This window comes from Rhineura floridana, chromosome 6 (assembly GCF_030035675.1).
Source record: "Rhineura floridana isolate rRhiFlo1 chromosome 6, rRhiFlo1.hap2, whole genome shotgun sequence".
NCBI lineage: Eukaryota > Metazoa > Chordata > Lepidosauria > Squamata > Rhineuridae > Rhineura > Rhineura floridana.
In genome coordinates, this window is record NC_084485.1 from 109,012,279 (window position 1) to 109,035,006 (window position 22,728).

The following is a 22,728-nucleotide window of genomic DNA, read 5'->3' on the forward strand; positions in this document are numbered from 1 at the left end:
CTCACAATACCCCCCAAGTGCCTCCAGGAGTGAATTGTCATGTTGGGCACCACTGGCCTATTTGCTCTTCTCAGCCACTTGCCTTGCCTGCTCCTCCGCTGCCCCATACAGCTGTCCCCCCTTGACAAGCTTCTAATAGATTCCTTCATTCTCCTTCTTAACCACACTGGCATCCTCTTGGTCTTGCCATTATGTCTCCTGATCTGTGGAATATATTCTACCTGAGCTTCTATTACTGTGGTTTTGAGCATTCTGGAGAGATTTAGTTTCTCTTTATAGTCATTTCATTTTTGAGACATTCCCTCTTTTGAGGTAAAATATGACTGTGTTGGACATCCTTGGCAATTGTCCTCATATATATGTAAGTAGAAAACTAAACATTTAGCTGTATTGGAATTACACCTTTAGCTGTGTTGGAATATAACTATTTCAGACTGTAAGCAATAAAATAAACTGATGTTATGTGTTTGCAGGATAGTATGTAAGCTGCTGAGTGAAATCTATGAACACATTCATTGCCTGTACAAACTCTCTGACACTGTGTCTATGCTAGATATGTTGCAGTCATTTGCCCATGCTTGTACTCTTTCTGACTATGGTAAGTAGCTTTGTTATTTAAAACAACTTCTACTAAAACTTAAAGCAGTTTTTTCCTCTGGTCCTCAAAATGAATATAATTTAACAGGAAGATTCAAAGACCACCTCTATTAACATGCAAATACTTAGGACATGGTAGAACTGTACCACCATGGCATCACAAACCATAAGTTATATACTTTCTTCAACAGATTATTTGGATCAGAATTTAAGATCTCGGTAGAATACTCTTTTTTATTGTGTAAAACATATTTATTTATTTATTTATTTATTACATTTATATACCGCCCCATAGCCAAAGCTCTCTGGGCTGTTTACAGCAATTAAAGAAAATATAACTGAATATTAGATTGCAGCTCCATCTAGTTTGTGTTGATTTTTTTCCCAAGCTTTAATAAGTTGATCTACTTAACACTCTCCCTTGCTTTTGAATACATATATTTTAAATAGAACCAAATGCAGGATGTTGCAGGACAAGAAAAATATATCAAAAAGTCAAAATATTACTTAAGGAAACACCACTGGACTTTGTATCATTTAAGATACAATTTTCAAAAAGTTATTTCTTTATATTATCTCAGATGAAAGCAGTGGAACTATTCTTAGGCTCAGCCCCAGCATAGCAGTTGGCTCGGTCAGGCACTGGCCAAGAGCTTCAAAAAGGCCCCCACTAGCCTCATCCTGCTGCATTGCCACTCACCACTCTCCCTTCCAGGCCCTCAGCTTTTTCAGTGCTGGGAGGGTGGTGCCACCACTTTTGAATAGAATTCAAGGTTGGCTCCCATCCACAGTGAACACCACCCATATTTGATTACTCAAAATGCATTGTCCTGGCCTATAGATCTATAAAAGCTGTAGATCTATCTAAAAATCTTTAAGCTTGGGTAGCATTTTGATTTAATTAAACATTTAAGCATTTTGATTAATTAAACATGGCAGGCAGCCACCATTGATGAAAGTTGAATTTGACTCCCTATCAAAAGTGTCAGGCCACCTGCCCGGCACCGAAATGACTCCAGAGGTCTGGTGTGTGTGTGGTGGTGCTGCTGCTCCTGTGCATAGCAGTGAGCAAGGCAGGTGTCCTGCCCTGGTTGCTGGGCAGTACTAGTGACACTGTGCCAGTAGCTGCCTAAAGTCCCTACTTGGGCTCCAGTCATCCCTATTTACCTGGGAGTAAGCCTCATTGAAAACAAAGGACTTCTGAGTATGTAGAATTGTACTGTTAGGGTATGAGGCTTACAGCTTTCCTCAATTTAGTGCATATTTTCCTATTTTGCTGGTAATTTATTGATTACTGGACTGCTCATAAACTAACAAGAATAGGGCTGTAAACACTCTAGTCACCAGAGCAAAGGGTTTCCATTAGCCACACCTGGAGGGGGAATGAGTTGATCTGCTGAGCAGCTGCGACATCTCTTTGAAGCTGAATTTTAAAAAAGGCACTCAAGCTGCTCCCACCATGTTTTACAGTAAAAAGTGGTGGGGTTTAACTAGTGTTGTATGCCCCTGTTTTCAGAAGAGAGAGGTGGAGATGCACTGGAACTGGCAGAACACTAAATGTGTTGACACCTCAAGACGTAACCCGAAGTATGTTACAAATACATGTTTTTAATAAAAATATCTTACTATCTTTATTTCTTTAGTACGTCCTGAGTTTACTGACACATTAGCAATAAAGCAAGGATGGCATCCTGTTCTTGAAAAAATATCTTTTGAGAAACCTATTTCCAACAATACTTATATCACAGAAGGAAGTAATTTTGTCATAATTACAGGACCAAATATGAGTGGAAAGTCAACATACTTAAAACAGATAGCCCTTTCTCAGATTATGGCACAAATTGGTAAGCAGCAGCTTATTTGAATTTTTGTTTTCCAGTAAACCGGTGATTATTTAGGACAGAGAAAGTGTCAATACAAAAACAATTACTATTTTCTTACTATTTTAAGAATTTCACAAGGCTAACATTAAACTGCAATACTGCTGTCAACAACTCCTTACATTTATTTGTCCTTCCCTTTAATTTGCAGGATCTTTTGTTCCAGCGGAATATTCTTCTTTTAGAATTGCTGAGCAAATATTTACTAGAATAGGTATGGATGATGATATAGAGACAAATTCATCAACATTCATGAGGGAGATGAAAGAGGTATTCAGCTGAGCTTAGTGATTCTTTTATTAGTGGTCTTGATTAATATTTAATTGGCCTACAGGTCTGTACATTTTGCTTGCATGTAAATATTCAAGGACCTTTGCTTCTGTTTTTCTCCTTACATGGCAGAGATTACACTAATAGGATAGAATTCATTCAGTCTTTGCATGCAGAAATCCAAGTGATTTGTCTTTTCTTCAGCATACCAGTCCCTTTCTCACACACACACAAACACATATGCACTCTTGTAAGCTGCTGTTTAAATTCCCCCAAGTGTGCATTCTTGTTGAAGATTGTCAGATATACAATGGCTGGGATCCATCATAATCCTGGAGGGAAGCAAAGTGACTTCTACTCATAGAAGGAGAAATTCCAATTTCTGACAATTCCCCACTCCAGCTGTAGCCTGATAAGCCACATCTGCAAGTTCCAGGGGGTTTCCTGTTGTACAGGAGGTCCTTTTTAAGGGGACTAGGATCTGCAGAAGGAAGAGGAGGCAGGAAAGGCCTGTTCAGCAAGTGGATCTCTGTTTGTAGCAGTTACGATCTAAATTTCTATGTTGAATATTGTGCAAAACAGTTAAGTTGAAGCACCATATATTGTATTTTACAGTTGTCCTTTATCTCACCTTCACCTTGAAGTGACAATTAGATGACACACTATTGCTGCAGATTTCTTGTCCCTTTCCTTGTCTCCCATGGGCCCCAAAAGCTATCTGGGGTTCTGCGAAGGGCTGGAGTCTGTTGTGCCCCACACCCCTCACCAACCCATTTCTGTTAACAGAAGTGGGAACACAGTGTTTTTTATTTTTACTTCTCCACGCTACCCAATATAACAAAGCTATTAGGGATTCTCTTTTATTTACAGTAGGGGCCTCCTTTACAGCGCTTTTAGACTAAAGGCCCACTCATACGGCGCTTGTTCCGCTTTTACGGCGGTTTTCGGGCGTTGCGTACCATTCTATCCAATGAGTTCCGCGTGCCATTCTTTTCAATGGTTTCCGCTTTACAGTGGTTTTCACTTTACAGCGGGGGTCCTGAACGTAACCCACCGTATGAGTGGGGCCCTACTGTACTTAGTTCTGGTGCTATATGACTCAGGTATTAGGCAAACCTGAACTCCCCTGTGACACTTTGTCTTTAAAAGTTCACAGCTATGAGTTCAGCCCCTGTGACCTGATATTAAACTCTCCTTCAGGTATGCATAGATATAATGTGTCTAACCCAACCTCTAGCATAGCCAAATGATAAGGGGTGTGTGTGTGTATGTGTGAGAAACAAAACAATATTTATTATATAATAGATGTACTTAAAAGAGCAAGATTACTTTGTTCAGAAGCATGTGAGGGTACTCCTGAAGAAACCCTCCCTGGACCCAGAAAATCTTAATAACTATAGGCCGGTAGCAAATGTTCCATTCCTGGGCAAGATCCTTGAACGAGTGGTTGCGGGCCAGCTCCAGACACTCTTGGATGAGACCGATTATCTGGATCCATTTCAGTCGGGTTTCAGGCCTGGTTTTGGCACAGAAACAGCCTTGGTCGCCCTGTATGATGACCTTTGTCAGGAGAGAGACAGGGGGAGTGTGACTCTGTTGATTCTCTTTGATCTCTCAGCGGCTTTCAATGCCATCGACCATGGTATCCTTCTGGGAAGACTGGCTGAGTTGGGAGGTACTGCATTGCAGTGGTTCCGCTCCTACTTGGCAGGTCACCTCCAGAAAGTGGTGCTTGGGAACATTGTTCAGCACCCTGGACTCTCCAGTATGGGGTTCCGCAGGGGTCAGTTCTGTCCCCCATGCTGTTCAACATCTACATGAAGCCGTTGGGTGTGGTCATCCGGAGCTTTGGAGTGCGTTGCCATCAGTATGCTGATGACACGCAGCTCTATTTCTCCTTTTCATCTTCTTCAGGTGAGGCTGTCCATGTGCTGAACCGGTGCCTGGCTGTGACAATGGACTGGATGAGGGCTAATAAACTGAGGCTCAATCCAGATAAGACTGAGATGCTGCTAGTGGGTGGTTCTTCTTACCAGATGGTGGATGTCCAACCTGTCCTGGATGGGGTTGCACTCCCCCTGAAGGAACAGGTTCGTAGCTTGGGGGTTCTCCTAGAATCATCTCTGTCACTTGAGGCTCAGGTAGCCTCGGTGGCATGGAGTGCCTTCTACCAACTTCGGTTGGTGGCTCAACTACATCCCTATCTGCACAGGGATAACCTGGCTTCAGTTGTCCATGCTCTGGTAACCTCTAAATTAGATTACTGCAATACACTCTACGTGGGGCTGCCTTTGAAGACGGTTCAGAAACTGCAGCTTGTGCAAAATGCAGCGGCCAGATTGGTAACAGGGACCAGGCTGTCCGAACATATAAAACCGATTCTGGCCCGCTTGCACTGGCTGTCTTTATGTTTCCGAGCTCAATTCAAGGTGCTGATATTGACCTATAAAACCTTGCACGGCTTGGGACCACAATACCTGATGGAATGCCTCTCCCGATACGAACCCACCCATACACTACGTTCAAGATCAAAGGCCCTCCTCCGGGTGCCTACTCTGAGGGAAGCTCAGAGAATGGCAACAAGGGAAGAGGGCCTTCTCAGTGGTGGCCCCCAAATTATGGAATGATTTTTGTGACGAGGTGCGCCTGGCGCCAACACTGTTATCTTCTGGGTGCCAGGTCAAAACTTTCCTCTTCTCCCAGGCATTTTAGCATGTGTTCTATATTGTTTTAAATTTTTAAATTGTGTTTTAAATTGTTTTTTAAAAGATGTATTTTAAATTGTATTTGTTTTTGGTTGTCGTGAACTGCCTGGAGAGCTTCGGCTATGGGGCGGTATACAAGTTTAATAAATAAATAAATTCATGGCATCCCTAATGGAGCTGCCCCCAACGCAGAAATTGAAAAAGTGATATGTAAGCTAGTGCATGCATGTGCATATGGAAGCTACTGTGCATACACAGAACTGATGGAGTAGGCTGTTTGTGTTAATTAATGTTTTGTTGTGTGGAAGCTGGTAAAATGTAACTGAAGTAAATTTCCTGACTTCTGTTTGGGGCAGAAAATGAAAATTCTGATTAACAGATTCTATCATTCAATGCTAGTGATGAAATTTGATGTCTTTTTCTCTAGATAGCATACATCATACAAAATGCTAATGACAGATCACTTATCATAATTGATGAGCTTGGCAGGGGTACCAGTACTGAAGAAGGCATTGGCATATGCTATGCAGTCTGTGAATCTCTTCTGAATTTGAAGGTATTATTATTTTATTCAATAACCATGCCAAATTTTCCTAACTTGAATTTAAAATACAGTAATAGTCATTAAAATTTCTCATCATTCCAATAATTTATAATCTGTGTAATTTCTTGTTTCATACTTTAGGCATTTACACTCTTTGCCACTCATTTTTTGGAATTGTGTCAAATTGATGTCTTATATCCCAATGTTGAAAACACTTACTTTGAAGTGCAGCATGTGAGAAGTAGTTCTGGAATTAGGGAGAAAATTGCTTATACTTATATTCTTTCCAAAGGACATACAGAGGAAAAAAACTATGGTAATATACAATGTTGATTGTTAGAATTTCCTGAAGGCAGCATGGATAATATTAATATAAATCAGGGGTCACCAACCTTTTTTGCACCAATGGGTACATTTCAGATTTTGAGAAAGTGCTGTGGGCACCAGTCACAAATTGTCTGCCGGGGGTTTGGCATAATACAAAATGGCTGCAATGGGGGCATGGCATAGTACAAAATCAGTGAATAGTGTGGTGAAGCTTTTCCCAAAATTGATTTCCATAATAGAATTTTTGCCAGTCATACAGCTGTTAAAAGCACAAGAACCCTGTTTTTCCCCAGTGCCAACCCTAAACCAAAGTCTAGGCTGCCATCCTGTACCCACTTATCTGGAAGTAACCCCCATTAAACACAAAGACTTACCTTTTGAGTAAATATGTATACCATTGTACTGTAAGTTCACTATACAGTGAATGGTTAATGAATCCCTGATCTTTAGTTTCTGCAAAGCAGGAGACATGCCTATGTCTCTTTGCAAAGTTTTCACATTTGCCTTTGGGGAAGAGATTCTTTAACATTTACCCACACTTACTGAGTAGTAGTAGTATTTGTGGAAAATAATTTCTAGCCACTATCTGATCTCAGGCAAAATGTATTCTGGTTGCTAGGGAAAAGGGAAGGGTGAACTATGAGGTTCCAAGGACTAGACAAAAGACAAAAGCAGGAAAAGTGTACTAAAAGGGAAGGCAAAACAACTGCTCTTTAGGGCCCCAAGGATTCCTATTGCCTGGTGTCCAAACAGCACACTTATCAATCACAGGTCTGACTTCACTTATTGGCTAGTAACACTGATAGCCAGGAGCAGCTATAAATTCCTTAGAAGGGTACCTGCAAGTTTGCTCCACAACTTAGTTTCTAGGAGCGCTAGGGACTTACTTTTAAAAAAACATACTGAAAGCTTAGATTCAGGGCTACTTTTGCAGGTGCCATAGCTCCTGCAAGTGATGGACTGGGGACTCCCAATATATAAATAGTTAAAACAAGAGTTCATAGACATCTACTCCACCAAGGCTAGAGCAGCTTTCCTAGATATGGTTTGCATGTGCAGAGGGACCCATTCAGTAGATTGGCTGGGCACATGCCATTCCTTTCTGTATTTAAGATAATATGGTTTTGTGTGTCTTTTCACTCAGCAATTTATTTTTATTAACTACTTGTTATTACTGATTGTAGCTGCTGTCATTACCCTCTCCATTTTGCAAAATGTTCCACTTCTTTTTAGTCTCTTGTATTTCCTATTGTATTTTTAGTAACATTTGAAATATTACTGTGAAGAAAAGTGGAAGTTGTAGTGCATCTTTCCATCCCTCTCAGTGGAGAAAGTGATGCTGCAATAATTCTTTAATTTGTTATGGGGGAATGTTATGTAAATTGGAGAAAGCCTACTAAGCCATTTGAGAATTAGTATGACGTTTGATTCATCTGAGCATATACAGTTACTATGATTCTGGTTAGAATTGCTGCTAAGCAAATTACATGTTGAGATACAAATAAGAATTCAGAAGATATATACAGTATTAAAATGTTTTTATTTTTTAAAATGCTAGTAGCCTAGTACAGATGTAATGCTGTTGATCTCTTGGCTATAAAGCCATGGGATCACATGCTCTCTCTTCCCATGACTGAAGGGATTCTACCCTGCCTTCCCTTGTCAGCCTTAGCCATGGTTTAGCATTATATCTGCACAAACACTAAGTGTAGCTAATGCTAACTAAGATACCCTCTTTATTAGAATCAGCAAACCTTCTTCAAATTAGTTTCAAATTCTGTTTAAGAAGAGAATCCTTGTTAGCATTGATTCAGATGTAACACTAATCCATGGTTTTAGCTGGTGGAGAATCTGTCTGAGTTTATGGGCTGCTCCTAATCTTTCAACCATGGTTAAGAGATGAGGAGTGTTACATCAGCACTGGACCAGATAGACATTTTGATTAAATGTAACATAGCCTAACATTGACAATAAAGAACTGCTTCATGTTTTATATGTAGGACTTAAAGCTGCAGAGATTTCCTCTCTTCCACCATCAATAGTACAGGATGCCAAGGAGATCATAACTCTTATTGCTAGGCAAATGCTGGTATGTAGTAGTGTGCTCCTACTGGGAGGAAGGGTGGGATATAATTTAATAAATAATAATACTAGTAGTCTCTCAAACATGCTATAGTATATCTCTTAGTGTTAGATGCTGATTTTAAACAGATTTACTTGGAAGTAAATTCGTCAGTGTATTTTGAAGTGTATATACAGGCAACAGAGTGATAATTGAAGCAGTATGAATAAAACAATGATTAAAATAATTTAAAACAAAAATCACAGTTTAAAACCCAAATTATAAATTCAAACAATTTATATGGAAAATGCAGATAGAGAAATGTCAGTAAAATTCTAGCAATAAAAGAAAAATGAAAAATGAAATCCACCCATTGTCAGCCAATACAATAGAGTGTCTAACCTGTGCCCCCACCCCACCCCATGTTGCTGGACTACAGTTTCTGCAGTCTTTGATAATTGGTCATGCTGACTTGAGCCGATGGGGATTGGAATCCGGTAACATCTATAGGCCACAAGTCAGCCACTCATGATAAAGATGGCTTTCCTTAAAAGCCAGATATTAACTACCTACTTGAACGCTAGCAAAGATGTAACAAATGCACTTCCACTAGCAAAATGTTCAAAGTATGGGTGCCATCATGAAGAACACATAACTTCACATTCGCACAGTCTTCATCTCTATAAGGGACAAGAAATAGACCAATACCTTCCCTGCATACCGAATAGAGCAGGGAGATACATATACTGCTCCTGGATTGGGGCAGCTAACCTTTTTCAGGCTCAGGGCTGCATTAACCCATGGCCAACCCTCCAGGGGCCACATGGCTGTGGCTGAAGCAAAAATGAGTGGCAAATGGTCCTTTCCTTGCCAATGTCCTTGAGTGTGTGGTTGCCAGCCAAATCCAGTCACTCATGGAAGAAACTGATTTTTTTTAATCCATCTCAATCAGGAATCAAGCATGGGTTTTGGCATAGAAATTACCTTGGCTGTCATGTATGATGACGTATTAGGAGAGAGATGGGGAGTGTGACCCTATTGATTCTACTTGATCTCTCAGGCTTTCAATACCATCAACCATGGTATCGTTCTGGGGCAACTTTCTGAGTCACGGGTAGGAGGCACTGTGTTGTGGTGTAGAGGGTGGTGCTTGAGGGATATTGCTTGGCCCTGTGGATACTATAGTATGGAGTTCTAAAGGAGTGGCGTTTCCCCCCATACTATCTAATATCTACACGAAACCTCTGAATGGGGTCATTCAAGGTTTTGGAGTGTATTGTCATCAGTATGCTGATGATACACAGCTTTATTTCTCCACTGCATCTTCTGTGGGTGAGGTGGTGATTGTACTGAGAACCAGTGTGTGGTCATAGTAATGGATTGGATGAGGGCCAATATACTGATGCTCAATCCAGATAATACTGAAATACTGTTAGTGTGTGGTTCATCTGACTGGATCAGTAGTGTTCACCCTGTTCTAGGTGGGGTCACACTCCCTCTGAAGGAGCAGGTACCTGGATCTATTACTGTCATTTGAGTATGGATGGGAACAGTTGACCAGTGCCACTTCAAAAGCATTTCATCGATCTAAGAGGCAGTATTGATTTGAGTTTGTTTTTTGCCCACTATCCGCTGCTTTTACTGGTCTAATTTTTTTTCCTTCTCCAAAGATATTGAAATTAATATCAACATTTTTCATTCAAATATTGATATTTTCTTTCAAAATACTGATATTTTGAAAGGAAATATCAATAAATGAAAAAATCAATAATTTAAAAGAAAATATTGATAAAGGAAAGGAAAGCTGCTTTGCCACCGCCGCCGCCTCCGCTATGACTGAGGCTGGTCAGTTTTCACATTAGCAGAAACTTGCTGTTTTCCTTCTGGGAAATAAAGGAGAAAAGCAGTTTTCAGAGCCCTCCCTTCCTCCTCTGAGTCCTTAACATGGGTGAGACTTGGCTTGCTTCCTTCCGCCTGGAGCATAGAGTATTCGAGTGGAGGGTGACGGGAGGGGAGAGAGAAACCTGTTATGCTGTGCTTTGAGTAAAATCAACAAAAGAACAATATATTCGAGGAGGGAAATCTGGTGTTGGGGGAAAGCTGCTGAAGTTTGTAGCGAACAGGATCACTCCTCAAAGATGGAGAATATGCTGAGAATTGAAAAATTCGGTGATAAATCCAAATTCAACTGAATTCTTGTCCAAGTGGTCTCAGTGGTGCAGAGTGCCTTCTACAACATCAGCTGATGGCCAAGCTATGCTTCTATCTGGACAGGGATAACTTTGCTTCAGTGATCTATGCTTTCTAGGTAACATCGCTATAATGTGGTATACATAAGTCTCTCCGAAGATGGATAGGAAACTGCAGCTGGTGCAGAATGCAGTAGCCAGATTGCCAATGGGAAGTCTGTCTTGGCACAAATTGGCTGTCAGTACATTGACAAGCTCAATTCAAAGTGCTGGTTTCAACTTATAAAGCATTACACAGCTTGGGACCCCAAGATCTAACAGAGTGCTTCTCCAACTTGAATCTTTTTGGTTGTGGCCTCCCATCTGTGGAATGCTGTCTCCAGCAAAGCCTGCCTGGCACCAACATCTTCGGCATCAGGTTGAAACTATCCTCTTCTCTCAGGCATTTGATGAACTATGATGAGTTGGCTCCCATGACTTATTCATTGGTGACACTTTGAGTTATTTTTCTGGGGGGAAGTTGGTGTGTTTTTCAATGTTGTTATGGTTGTTTTAAACCTTTCTATGTTTTAAATATGTTGTAAGCCAGAGTGGTAAGCGGCGGTAACGCAGCCGAAAGCTCTGCTCACGGCCGGAGTTCGATTGCAACAGAAGGAGGAAGTTGAATCTCCGGTAAAAGGGGTCGAGGTCCACTCAGCCTTCCATCCATCCGTGGTTGGTAAAATGAGTACCTGGCATATGCTGGGGGGTAAAGAAAGGCCGGGGAAGGAACTGGCAATCCCACCCCATATATACGGTCTGCCTAGTAAACGTCGCAAGACGTCACCCTAAGAGTCGGAAACGACTCGCACTACAAATGCGGGGACACCTTTACCTTTACCTTTTTTAAGCCACCTTAGAGATTGCTAGTATTAGGCAACTAATTAATAATATCATTTTAAAAATCTGATTTTAATATGTGCATTCTTTTAAATAACAGAAACGACAAAGAACTAGTCCTGAGACATTAAAGCAGAGAGCTATGTATCACTTAGCAAACAGGTTGGTTCAGACTGCCCGCAACTCTCGATTAGATCCAGGCAGTTTGCGAATATACCTAAAAGGTCTTAAGAAAAAGTATGAAACTGATTGCCTTGCTTCTGAACAAGTACCTACTGAAGACCAGCAATAATTTAAACCTTAGTCTGAAGGACTGATATGGCTAGAGCCTGAAAATATGCTTCTTTCAATATACAGGACAATAAAACTTTTTTAAAAAGACATCATAGTTCTGGACGTTTTTGTCTTTGTGGTTTTCATGTATTAGTTTTGCAGCAGCAAATTCATTTTTATTTAAACTATATAAATTAACAGAAACAGTATTATACAGCCACAAGACTGTATACCATAGTCGGCATGGATTTTTACATTCCGCAGTGTTAAATTGAAAATACCCCCCATGTGATTCTGATGCTTCCCATAAGCTCATTTTTTTATTAATTTTTATTCAAATTTTCAAAAACAAAAAAACAACACAAAACAAAAACAATTATACAAAAAAAATAAAATGTTGACTTCCGATTTGTCGCAGATCAACCATAGGTCTACAATATATAACAATCCTGTCTCTAAAATTATATTACAAAATCATTTTCCTCCAGTAGTTATCTTAATTAATCATCAAATCTCATAAACATTACTTTATTCTTTCCACAAAAAGTCCAAAAGAGATTTCAATTCCTTGAGAGATATATCTTTCAATTTTTCTCCAAATAAACATGTCGCTTAATCCATCTTGATTCAAATCTGTTAGGTCCAGTAATTTCCATAGCCATTCCTCCATTATCTATATTAATTCCATCTTCCATCTTCAATAATCCAGTTAAATCCAGTAATTTCAGTAGCCATTCTTCCATTATCAGTATCCCATAATAATCTTGTTGTCATAGCCATAATCCAAATAAACATATCGATTAATCCATCTCGTCGAATCTATTAGGTCCAATAATTTCCATAACCATTCTTCCATTATCAATATTAATTCCATCTTCCATCTTCAATAGTCCTGTTAAATCCAGTGGTTTCAGTATCCACTCATCCATTATCAGTATCTCATGATGATCTTGCTGTCATAGCCATAGTCATATAACAAGAGTCTGATGGGAATTTCCCCCTTCACAAATATGTCCTTGCCATCAATTCTAAATATGTTGCTGAAATATTGTTGTAAAGTCACTTCTCTGCTCTTCTTTTTTACAAAATGCACTGGCTCATCTCTTAAGAGTTTTTCCATTGTCACATATTTGTAATTAATTCCATAGATTTTTTCTATGTCAAGCTCCATCACATCATTCCAGTCAAGAAAATTATCCAAGACGTTGATAACTTTATCACTAATATCTTCATTAGTTTCTTCAGAGACAATGTTGAATTCCAAACAGTAAACTTTATTTCTAACATCAGTAAACTCCAGATCTTTTTCCAATTCCTCATTTGTTCCAGTCTCCATGGCTTGTATCTTCCCTTTAATTTTTCTTTTCTCATCTCTAATCCCATCAAAATCCTCTTTCACAGAAAGCTCATTTCAAAACAAAACCTTACAAAACATGTAGTCCTGAACTCAGAAACACTTGCTTAATAACCCTCTAAATTTTCATGGCAATACACAAAACAGTCAGAGAGAATAGAGAGTTCAAATTCTAAAAAGAGGAAAAAACCAGACCCCTTTTGGACTTTTTTCTGTCAAGAGTTCTCAGAATCTGTTGAAGTTCATTAAAAATCAGCCATGTTCACAGAGTACCTGTAATCCTATTACTGACCTTGCCCCATACTCTGACCTTCATCTTCTGCAATTTAAAAGTTAAAAAAATGCCTGGCTGAGTTTTAATTAATTTAAGAACTTTTGCATTGAATTGGACGATGTCGGGCATGCTCAGTAAGAACCAACTGTCATTGTTCTAAAAGCCAGACTCACAGCTGCTGGGCTTGCTTAATCAGGGGGCCACACCCACACCAGACCTTTATTTCACTTGAGACAGTCATGGCTTCCCCCAAAGGATCCTGGGCAGTGTAGTTTGTGAAGTGTGTTAAAAGGAGGCTCCTATTCCCCTGTCAGACCTCCAGTGGCCAGAGTGGTTTAACAGTCAGCCACTTTGATTGAACTTCTGTAAGGGGAACAGGACCTCTCCTAGCAACTCTCAGTGCCCTTCACAAACTACACTTCCCAGGATTCTTTGAGAGAAGCCATGACTATCTAATGGAAAATAAAGGTGTGGTGTGGATGTGGCCAGGGACAGCTTTAGTTTAAATTCGGGTGGGAGGCTACATGTGCCTGCTGTAGAATAAAAAGGTGAGGGAAACCCTGAAAAAGAATGATACTGTTCACAATGTTTTCCTTTTAGAAAGGAAAGAGGCTTCCCCTCTGCCCAGTGCCCACCCATCCAATCTCCTCTCCTCCCCCTCTTCTCCCCCTGCCTGCTCTCCCCTCCCTGCCCCCCGGTCAGTTTCACCTATCCTAAGCATGATTGCAGGGGAGTAAATCCCACTGAACTCAATAAGCATGCAAATGATCAATCCATTCTCAGCAAACTTGCACAGGATCCCATTTCTTACCTTCCAGATTAAAAAGCAGAAAAATTCACAAACAGGCAAAAAATCCTCGCAGTTTAAGAACTTACCTATAGCCAACAGATATTTCAATCAAACTTTAAAAAGCAGAAATTGGGCAGCTATAGTGAATGCATCAGGGGAGCAGGAGACCTGACCTCCTCTCTGAGATATTGTACTGCAATACAAATTTGTCAAAATGCAAGCAGAATTTGGATTGGTCTTTCACAGTCCAATCCACTTCCTGTGTAGCTTGGAAGAATTTGGCAACGCGTGTTGCTCATTAGTGAACCGTGTTACTCATTAAGCTGATTGGCAAAAGATCAAACAGTTGTTCATGGAATGCTTAAGGAGATTATAGTATTCATGGGTACAGAATGTGGTGATGGCTGTTGTCTTAGATGGCTTTAAAAAGATATTAGACAAACTCATGAACTACGGATCTATCAGTGGCTACTAGGCATGATATAACAACCATGTTCATTGCTCAGGGGCAACAACATAGCAGGGCTATTGCCTTCATGTCCTATTGTGGGCTTCCTGGAAGCATCTGGTGGGTCAAGTTGCTGAACTAGATAAATATTCTTATCAGGAGTTCCGGTTCCGGTCGCCGACGAAGGGTGAGCTTCTCCTCGGCGGCTTAGTTGGCTTAGTAATATATGGATAATTAGCTCATGAATCCATCTCCTTGAAGGCTTATTATTTTTTACAAACATAACTGAAGAACTAAGGGGAGTTAAAAGAGTCTAAAAAGAAAATCGGCTGCTTCCAAACAAACGAGCAAGCCTAAATTCCTCCCACTCTTCGCTATCAGCTATCAGCTAATAAAAGGCCTTTTTATTTTTTCTACACTCTCACTTTTGAAGTCGGAAGGTTTTTCATGGTACTAACAAGAAAGGAGAGGAAAGTTTTAGGACTTCCTCCCCCTTCAGAGAGCTTATCTAAAGGAAATAAACAAAAGGGGGAAAAATGCGGAAAGTCTCAGTTTGCTTTTTCACCTCAGTTACACCATGCCGAAAGCACCTTCTTAGAGTTAAAGGGCCAGCAAAAAATTACAAGCTATTTTACTTCTCCTGCTCAAAATAAAGCTGAACGAGATTGGAAAGACACTACAACCTGCTTGGACTGGTCTATTTCAAGTAAGGGTCTGACAGGTAGCCCGAAGAGGGAGTCTCTGGCATTGAATTTGGCAGATGAAATCAGGCTTGCTGACAGGCATGATAAATATGATGCTAAACAATCGAGAGAAGCTATAGATAATAAAGTGCAAGCTGACTTGGCCCTACAACATTCAGCGTTGGCCAAAACGCCAACAGCGGATATAAAGTCGCTTGCTGACTCCCTAGAAACAGATGCCCAATTTTTACAGGGCAGGGACTCCTCTCTTATCAATCTGGTAGATCAAACGGGTACACAAGCTCCGAAAGAGAACCAGAGTGGCATACTAGATGACTTAAATGGACTACCTGTAAAAGGATGGCTTTTTATGCTGGCAACGGAGATGGAACATTTAAAAATCTATATGAAGGAATGTAATTCACTTTTAACCACCTTAGTATCAATACATCATAACTCCCAGGTGTTACTGCCATCTACTGGCCAGGTCCCTATAACAAACCGGCCAGCTATTAATAAACCTATACGACGGATTCCTATGCGAACAAAAAAGGAAAAGAGGCACCTGACAATCCAGCCAAAAAAGAGCAAAAATATGAAGGCTCAAAAGCCATACCGAAACAACAAGACGAACTTTAAAAGACTCTTTAAAATTCTGGATGAACTTACTAAAAAGGGGCCTCAGAATTCAACAACGCCTCAGGTTAATTTCCCCAGAAAGAATACGCCCAGAGATCCTCTAGATGATCAACCGAAAACTATTTCAACTCAGAAAAAAGGGAAATTGTTAGAATCTCCTTTTAGAACAAACTTAATCTGCCATATTACAGATCAGGATCAATGGCAGGATGTTCTTCTAAAGAATCAGATACCTCAGCTAACAGAACCGGTTACCTCTTCCCCCTGTTGGAATTTAGTGCTAATTAGAAACAAACTAGTTTTCGAAAATTACCCAAAACCGTGGGGCAATATTAGCCCTCTTTCTAGAAAGTGGCATTTTATTAATCTTCTAAAGAAACTTCTACCGAAATCACCAATAATAAGTATCAACATTAGTGATATCAAACAAATTGAATACCTCTATTTTAACAACGTCAAAGCTCGAGCAGTGGTCACCTTTATATCCAAGGAAACAGTAAATCATCTCTGGTGCTACAAGGAACAATTAGACAAGATGGATATCCACACTGTATGTTTTATTGAGAACCAAATACCACCCAAGGACTTATTACCGAGTAATAAGCCATTCCAAAATGAGTTATTACGCAAGAATCTCCCAAGTGATGAACTCTTGATCTCTCTGGATATACACGAACCGACTGCAAACAAGCCTAAAACCTACAACTACTGGGAACAACATGATATGCTTATAGATCTAGGAAAAACATTAGTGACTCAGACACGACAACATACCCCAAGAAGAAGTGTGGGGAGGATGATCTCTTGGACGCCGACAACTCCTCCGTCTACTATCAGAGTGTCATTCGACCGTTTCCAGCTGATCAGTTACAACAATCGGGGACGCAGGATATCCTTTGGTTAGAAGAGGAACAATCCTTACAACACTCATTTGCGTTTCTGCCCAAAACAGAATGGAACGCAATACTTGACAGGCTGGTCCAACTTTTGCTCCACCTCTCAGTCATCCATGATCAGCTAGAAGGGACACCTCCCCCTTCCCCAGAAGGAGGCAAGACGCTGGAAGAAAAAATGGAATCACATTCTATAACCCCTCCCCATATGACTCAGCCACCTCAAAGGACCGTTTCATTGTCCGCTGATCTCCAAACAAGCCCACTGCAGGATACAATGAACACAGTTGTAGCTCAAAATCGACATTCAGCCCAGGCTGTTTCTTCTGTAACTACGGACTCCAATTGACAGCTCGGGTTATTGTCTTGGAACATTATGGGATGGAACAACAAAGCTAATGATGCTGATTTAATCTCCTTTTTAAATCAGTTTAAGATCATCTGTCTACAGGAAAACTGGGTAATGGAGGAAACCGAGATACTCCTCCCAGGCTTCCGTGCTTTCCCCCTACTTGCGTTCAAATTTAATCTTAATGGCAGAGGCAGCGGAGGTTTGTGTACATTCATCTCGGATGACCTACCGGTTGACATCTTTGTGGTAAACTCAACCTGCAAGCAGTATGTACAGACCCTGAGACTAACAGGCTCCACGTTTGGAGCTATTATTATAATAAATGTTTACTCCCCCCCCCTCAAGGCCAGTACATTGAACCCAGGCTGCGTCTGGGATCTCCTCGCTGAATTTTTGGTTTCTCTGGAATCACAATACCCCGCCTACAAGTTAATTCTCTGTGGGGATTTTAACGCTAGGCTGGGTCTAGGCTGGTCAGAGGGCCCTTCTTCAAATCAAGGCCCGATATATACAACCCCACATAATGCAAGAGTCTCTTATGACCGGACACTAAATAAGCAAGGTATGAGGTTTTTAGAAATAATCCAGGCACACTCCTTGGAGTGCCTACATGGTTCAAATGTGGATCGATCTAATGGTACATTTACCCACCTATCCTCCAGAGGTGCCAGCGTGATTGATTACACGCTGGTTTCAAGTTCCCTTGTCTCGCAAGTTCTTGAGTTCTCGGTGTTGGATAGATATGAAAGTGACCATTTCCCTTTATTAACAGTTTTAAGTATGACTTTGTCCTGGAGATGTCTGAACCTCCCTAATTTGGAAGATCTCCAACTAATAGAACATAGAGTCCGCTGGTCCACTAATTTGCATATCTCAGTTTTAAGTCAACTTGAGAATAATTCTCTTCTTGCGCTCAGACAGGCTATTATTGCCTCAAAAATTGATGTTCAGGTTGCCTATCAACAGATAACCTCCTTGTGAAAACGTTTGCTAACCAGGAAAGAGCCCTATAACTCCACACGCCAGAGGAATTCTGGTTGGTTCGATCCAGAATGTAAAAAGGCAAAACGGCAACTATCTAATTGCCTAAGAAAAATGGCAAGGGACCCTGATTATATTGATCAAACTCATTTAATCACCCTCCGGTCTTTTTATAAAAATTTGATCAAACAAAAAAAGGCACAATAAGCGAGAACTCAGTGGCAACGGCTCTATCTAGCCCAGGCGGAGGGAAACGAGCATCTTTTTTGGGACTTGGTTGCAAGAGGTTCAGGTAACTCTAGACAATTTGTAACTAGCCAAATATCAGCCTCAGTCTGGTTTGATCACTTTACTAAGATATATCATGACCCAACGGTACCTGTGGTTTCTCCTATGCGATGCATAGAGGAAAATTGGCCCGCGGTATCGTCATCACAGGTAAAGATGCTCATTTCCTCACTAAAAAAAGGTAAGGCCCCTGTGGAAGATATGCTCCCCCCAGAATTGTTTTATAACTTCCCCGATTGGTGGATTCCTATCCTGGCCAAATTATTTACACAGATTAACAATACGGGTACTTTTCCAGAGGGTTGGAAACAAAGCATAATTATTCCCATATATAAAAAAGGACCAAAAGATGATCCGAACAACTACCGTCCCATTAGCTTGCTAGATACAGGCACCAAATTATATAGTAAATTACTTCTAGACAAGCTTGAAGAGTGGGTAACAGACAATTCAATAATTTTCCCAGAACAAGCTGGTTTTCGATGTGGGCAGAGCACTATAGATCATTGCGCCACCCTATCATATCTTGCTAGGAAATCGATAAGGGGCCCCACAAAACATCTCTATGCTGCTTTTGTAGACCTAGTGGCCGCTTTCGATTCGATAGACAGAGACCGTCTGTGGACTAAATTGGCCCAAATGAACATTGACAGGCGCCTTTTATATCTAATTAGGGAACTTTACTCCTCTAATTCTACCAGAATCAGAGTGGGAAATAACCTCACAAATATAATACCAATAAATAAAGGCGTCAAACAAGGCTGTTTATTAGCCCCTACCCTCTTCAATCTATATCTTAATGATATTACCACCAAGTTAGAGGGTCCAAAAAATTTTTCCCCATCAGTAGGTTCCAGGAAGATATCCCTCCTATTATATGCCGACGACATGATTCTCCTATCATTGACTCCTATAGGAATGAGAAGACTTGGCGAAATTAGAACTTTACTGTAATAAGGAGGGCCTTCAAATTAATTACAAGAAGACTAAGATCATGGTCTTCGGTAACAGATATCGCCAACATAACTGGTCTATTGGGAATTTCCCAATTGAGCAGTGTCGCTCATTCAAATATTTGGGAATTCATTTTCAATATAATCTTGCTTGGAAAAACCAGTTGTCAGCTATAAAATTAGCCGCCTCTAGAACTGCAGGAGCGATTCTTAAATTTTATAGGACAGCAGGGGGATACCTAGCCTCTCCAGCCTTGAAAATATTTCAAAGCAAAGTCATCTCACAGATAACATATGGGGCAGCTATCTGGGGATGGATGATCCCCTCGATTCCGATGTTAGAGGCTATTCAAAATAATTTTCTCAGGCGCCTGCTATCCGTACCTCCAGGTACCCCGGCTGCGTTTATGAGAGCCGAAACCGGCCTACTTCCAGTATCAGCAAGGATTCATGAAACATTATTGACATACTGGGCTGCACTTCCCAATTCAACATCTAAGGTATTAGCAAAGGCATGTTTAGATGTGGTGGTGGTAGAGAATTACTGGCTCACAAAATTCAAGATGGTCCTATCCCACTATCACATTCCAATTCAATCAGTTTCCTCTCTGCACGGGTTTAACTTTCGGGCCCAGATTGAGAGAAACAGTATTTGGCGAGATAGATTGACTATCTTGAATTCTAAGTTTTCTAGATGGTATGGCATATTGAAAACCAACCATCTAAGGGCCAATTATTTGTCTTATCCTCTACCTATACAGATTAGACATGCTTTTACTGCTTTGAGATTTCAATCTATGCCCAATGCCATCGCAAACGGTCGATACCATCAGACAATATATGAACAAAGATTATGTATCTGTCATCTAGGGAAGGTTGAAGATCTAAACCACTACCTATTTGAATGCCCGATCTATATACACCCTAGACACAAATATCTTGACAGTTTGATAACCCACCCAAGACACGAGGAGGACGATTGTTTAGTTTCTTTCTTATTAGCAGACAATAATTTTCAAACCACCTACTCTGTGGCGCATTTTGCCCTTGCCGCTCAAAAGCTGAGGGCAAAATTTTTGATCACCATTGGTTCACAGAAATAAATGAGGTGTATTCATAAACTTGGTAGCACTCCAATTACAATCGCTGTAGTCTAATAATGATAGGTCTATGAGTTAAACACAGACCTTATAGACTAAGGTTTTATTCTGGCATTCTGTGCTATAATAGTTGTAAATGCCAAAGTTTTATTGTTGACTGATAATTTTAATAATTTTTGAAATCTTGATGTTTTATTGTTATATTTGTTGTATTTATATCTATGCTGCGATGGCCTATGGCTGCAATAAACTTACTACTACTACTACTCTTATCACACATAGAAATATAAGAAGCTACTTTATACCATTGGTCCATCTAGCTCAGTATTGTCTATGCTGACTGGTAGCAACTCTCTAGGATTTCAGGCAGAAGTTCCTCCTACCCCTAACTGGAGATGCCAAAGAACCTGGGACCTTCTACATGCAAAGCAGATGCTTTACCACTGAGCTATGCCTCTTCCCAAAGTTTTTCTTATATTTGTAAGACAACAGGCCTGAGTGCCATGTCTCTTTGGAGATATTTTGCTAGTTTTTCTTGGTGAGTAAGGTTGGTGACTAGAATTTAGACTCTTCTTTCTTCAGAAACCTCCCTTGGAGAGAGATCAGTCTAATGGCATGCATAGGGGAAGGCTATGTGTGGAAAAACAGCATAAATCAGCAGGATTTCTCCACTGGCTTGCATAGAAGACGGCACAGATCCATATGAAAAACACAGTTTTAATCTCTCTTGCAAATCACTTTGATTGGAGCGCCCTGGGAAAATAATTCACTGTGATTAAAAGCTAGGCCTAGTCCAAGAACAGCACCAGAGAGAGACCAGGTCAGGTCCTGGCCAAGGGCCCCTGGTGCCCAGAGGGGCCCCTGAAGGGCTCCTCCTTAGGGTAGGAGGTTAGCACTCCAGTTCCACGATCCACGGCAGCATTGACTCCTGACCCTGCCACAGATTGCAGACAGGGAGCTGCCAGCCCCCCCAAAACCGCACGGGCCCATGATGCCTGTCCACATGCCCCACTTACCTTTCCTGTTGCAGTGAATAATAATAATAATAATAATAATAATAATATTTTATTTATTGGTCGCCTATCTGTCCAGGTTAGTGGACACTCTAGGCGACTTACAATAGCAAAAAGCTATACATAATATACATATACAAAAACAAACCACAGTCCTAAACAATTTAAAACCACTTTCCAATTAAAACATCATAAAATTAATTCCCCTTAATCCCACCAAAAAAAAAATAAAAGCAGCACACAAGAAACGAACAAAAAGCAAACAAACACCCAGGCCACCCCAGCCAGCCGGCTTTATGTATCCCTCCAAAGAGGGACAGGTGGTAGCAATCAGTCCCAGCTGGCTGGGTACCTGGGGCCTGGTCCTGCAGGATGTAGGTCTGCCAGGCAGAAGTCCCACAGGGAAGGGTGGTGGAGGTGGTGATCCCACAGCAGCAGCAGCAGCAGCCTCTCCTTCCCTGGGCGGCGATGTTCTCTTCCTGCAGGCCCTGGGTCTCCCAGGCCACCCCAGCCAGCCGGCTTTGTGTATCCCTCCAAAGAGGGACAGGTGGTAGCAATCAGTCCCAGGTGGTGATCAACCACCCCAAGAGACAAAACCAACGACTGGGGAAACACAGAGACCTTAAGAAGGAAGTGGGTAGAGAGTGGGAGTTTTCATTTTGATGAATAGGTCAGGGCTGGCGCCAGGCATGACTGGTACCTTGGGCAACAGTCTGCCCCAGGTCTGTAGCACTCGCTCACACACCACATCTACCTCTCCCATTGCCTCAATGTGAATGCCAAGTGTGCAGCATGCGCATGGCTGCCATCAACCAAGATGGCGGCAGAGTCTTCCCTAAGGGGCTGACACCCTGGCTGCCATCTTGGTTGATGGCAGACATGAGCATATGTAGTGTAGTGCACATGAATGCCATCGAACATGATGGTGGCAGGAGCATCAGCCCTTAGGGAAGCCTCTGCCGCCATCTTGGTTGATGGCAGCCATGCGCATGCTGCACACTTGGCATTCACATTGAGGCAATGGGAGAAGTAGATGTGGTGTGTGAGCGAGTGCTACAGACCTGGGGCAGACTGTTGCCCAAGGTACCAGTCATGCCTGGCGCCAGCCCTGACCTATTCATCAAAATGAAAACTCCCACTCTCTACCCACTTCCTTCTTAAGGTCTCTGTGTTTCCCCAGTCGTTGGTTTTGTCTCTTGGGGGGGGTGCTATTTTTGGATAGCTGAGATCACAG

The 22,728-nt window shown here is 41.2% G+C and overlaps 1 protein-coding gene across 1 annotated transcript in view; it reads left to right on the plus strand.

Annotated features, from left to right (window-relative positions):
- Positions 1–11,745, plus strand: part of MSH4 (mutS homolog 4) — a 76,774-nt gene extending 65,029 nt beyond the window's left edge. Inside the window, exons 14-20 of the mRNA XM_061630514.1 lie at positions 474–598; positions 2,241–2,441; positions 2,629–2,747; positions 5,880–6,008; positions 6,138–6,312; positions 8,324–8,412; positions 11,554–11,745. Of these exons, the coding sequence (XP_061486498.1) occupies positions 474–598; positions 2,241–2,441; positions 2,629–2,747; positions 5,880–6,008; positions 6,138–6,312; positions 8,324–8,412; positions 11,554–11,745 (1,030 nt within the window). The remainder of the gene's footprint in view (positions 1–473; positions 599–2,240; positions 2,442–2,628; positions 2,748–5,879; positions 6,009–6,137; positions 6,313–8,323; positions 8,413–11,553) is intronic.
- Positions 11,746–22,728: the final 10,983 nt, after the last annotated feature.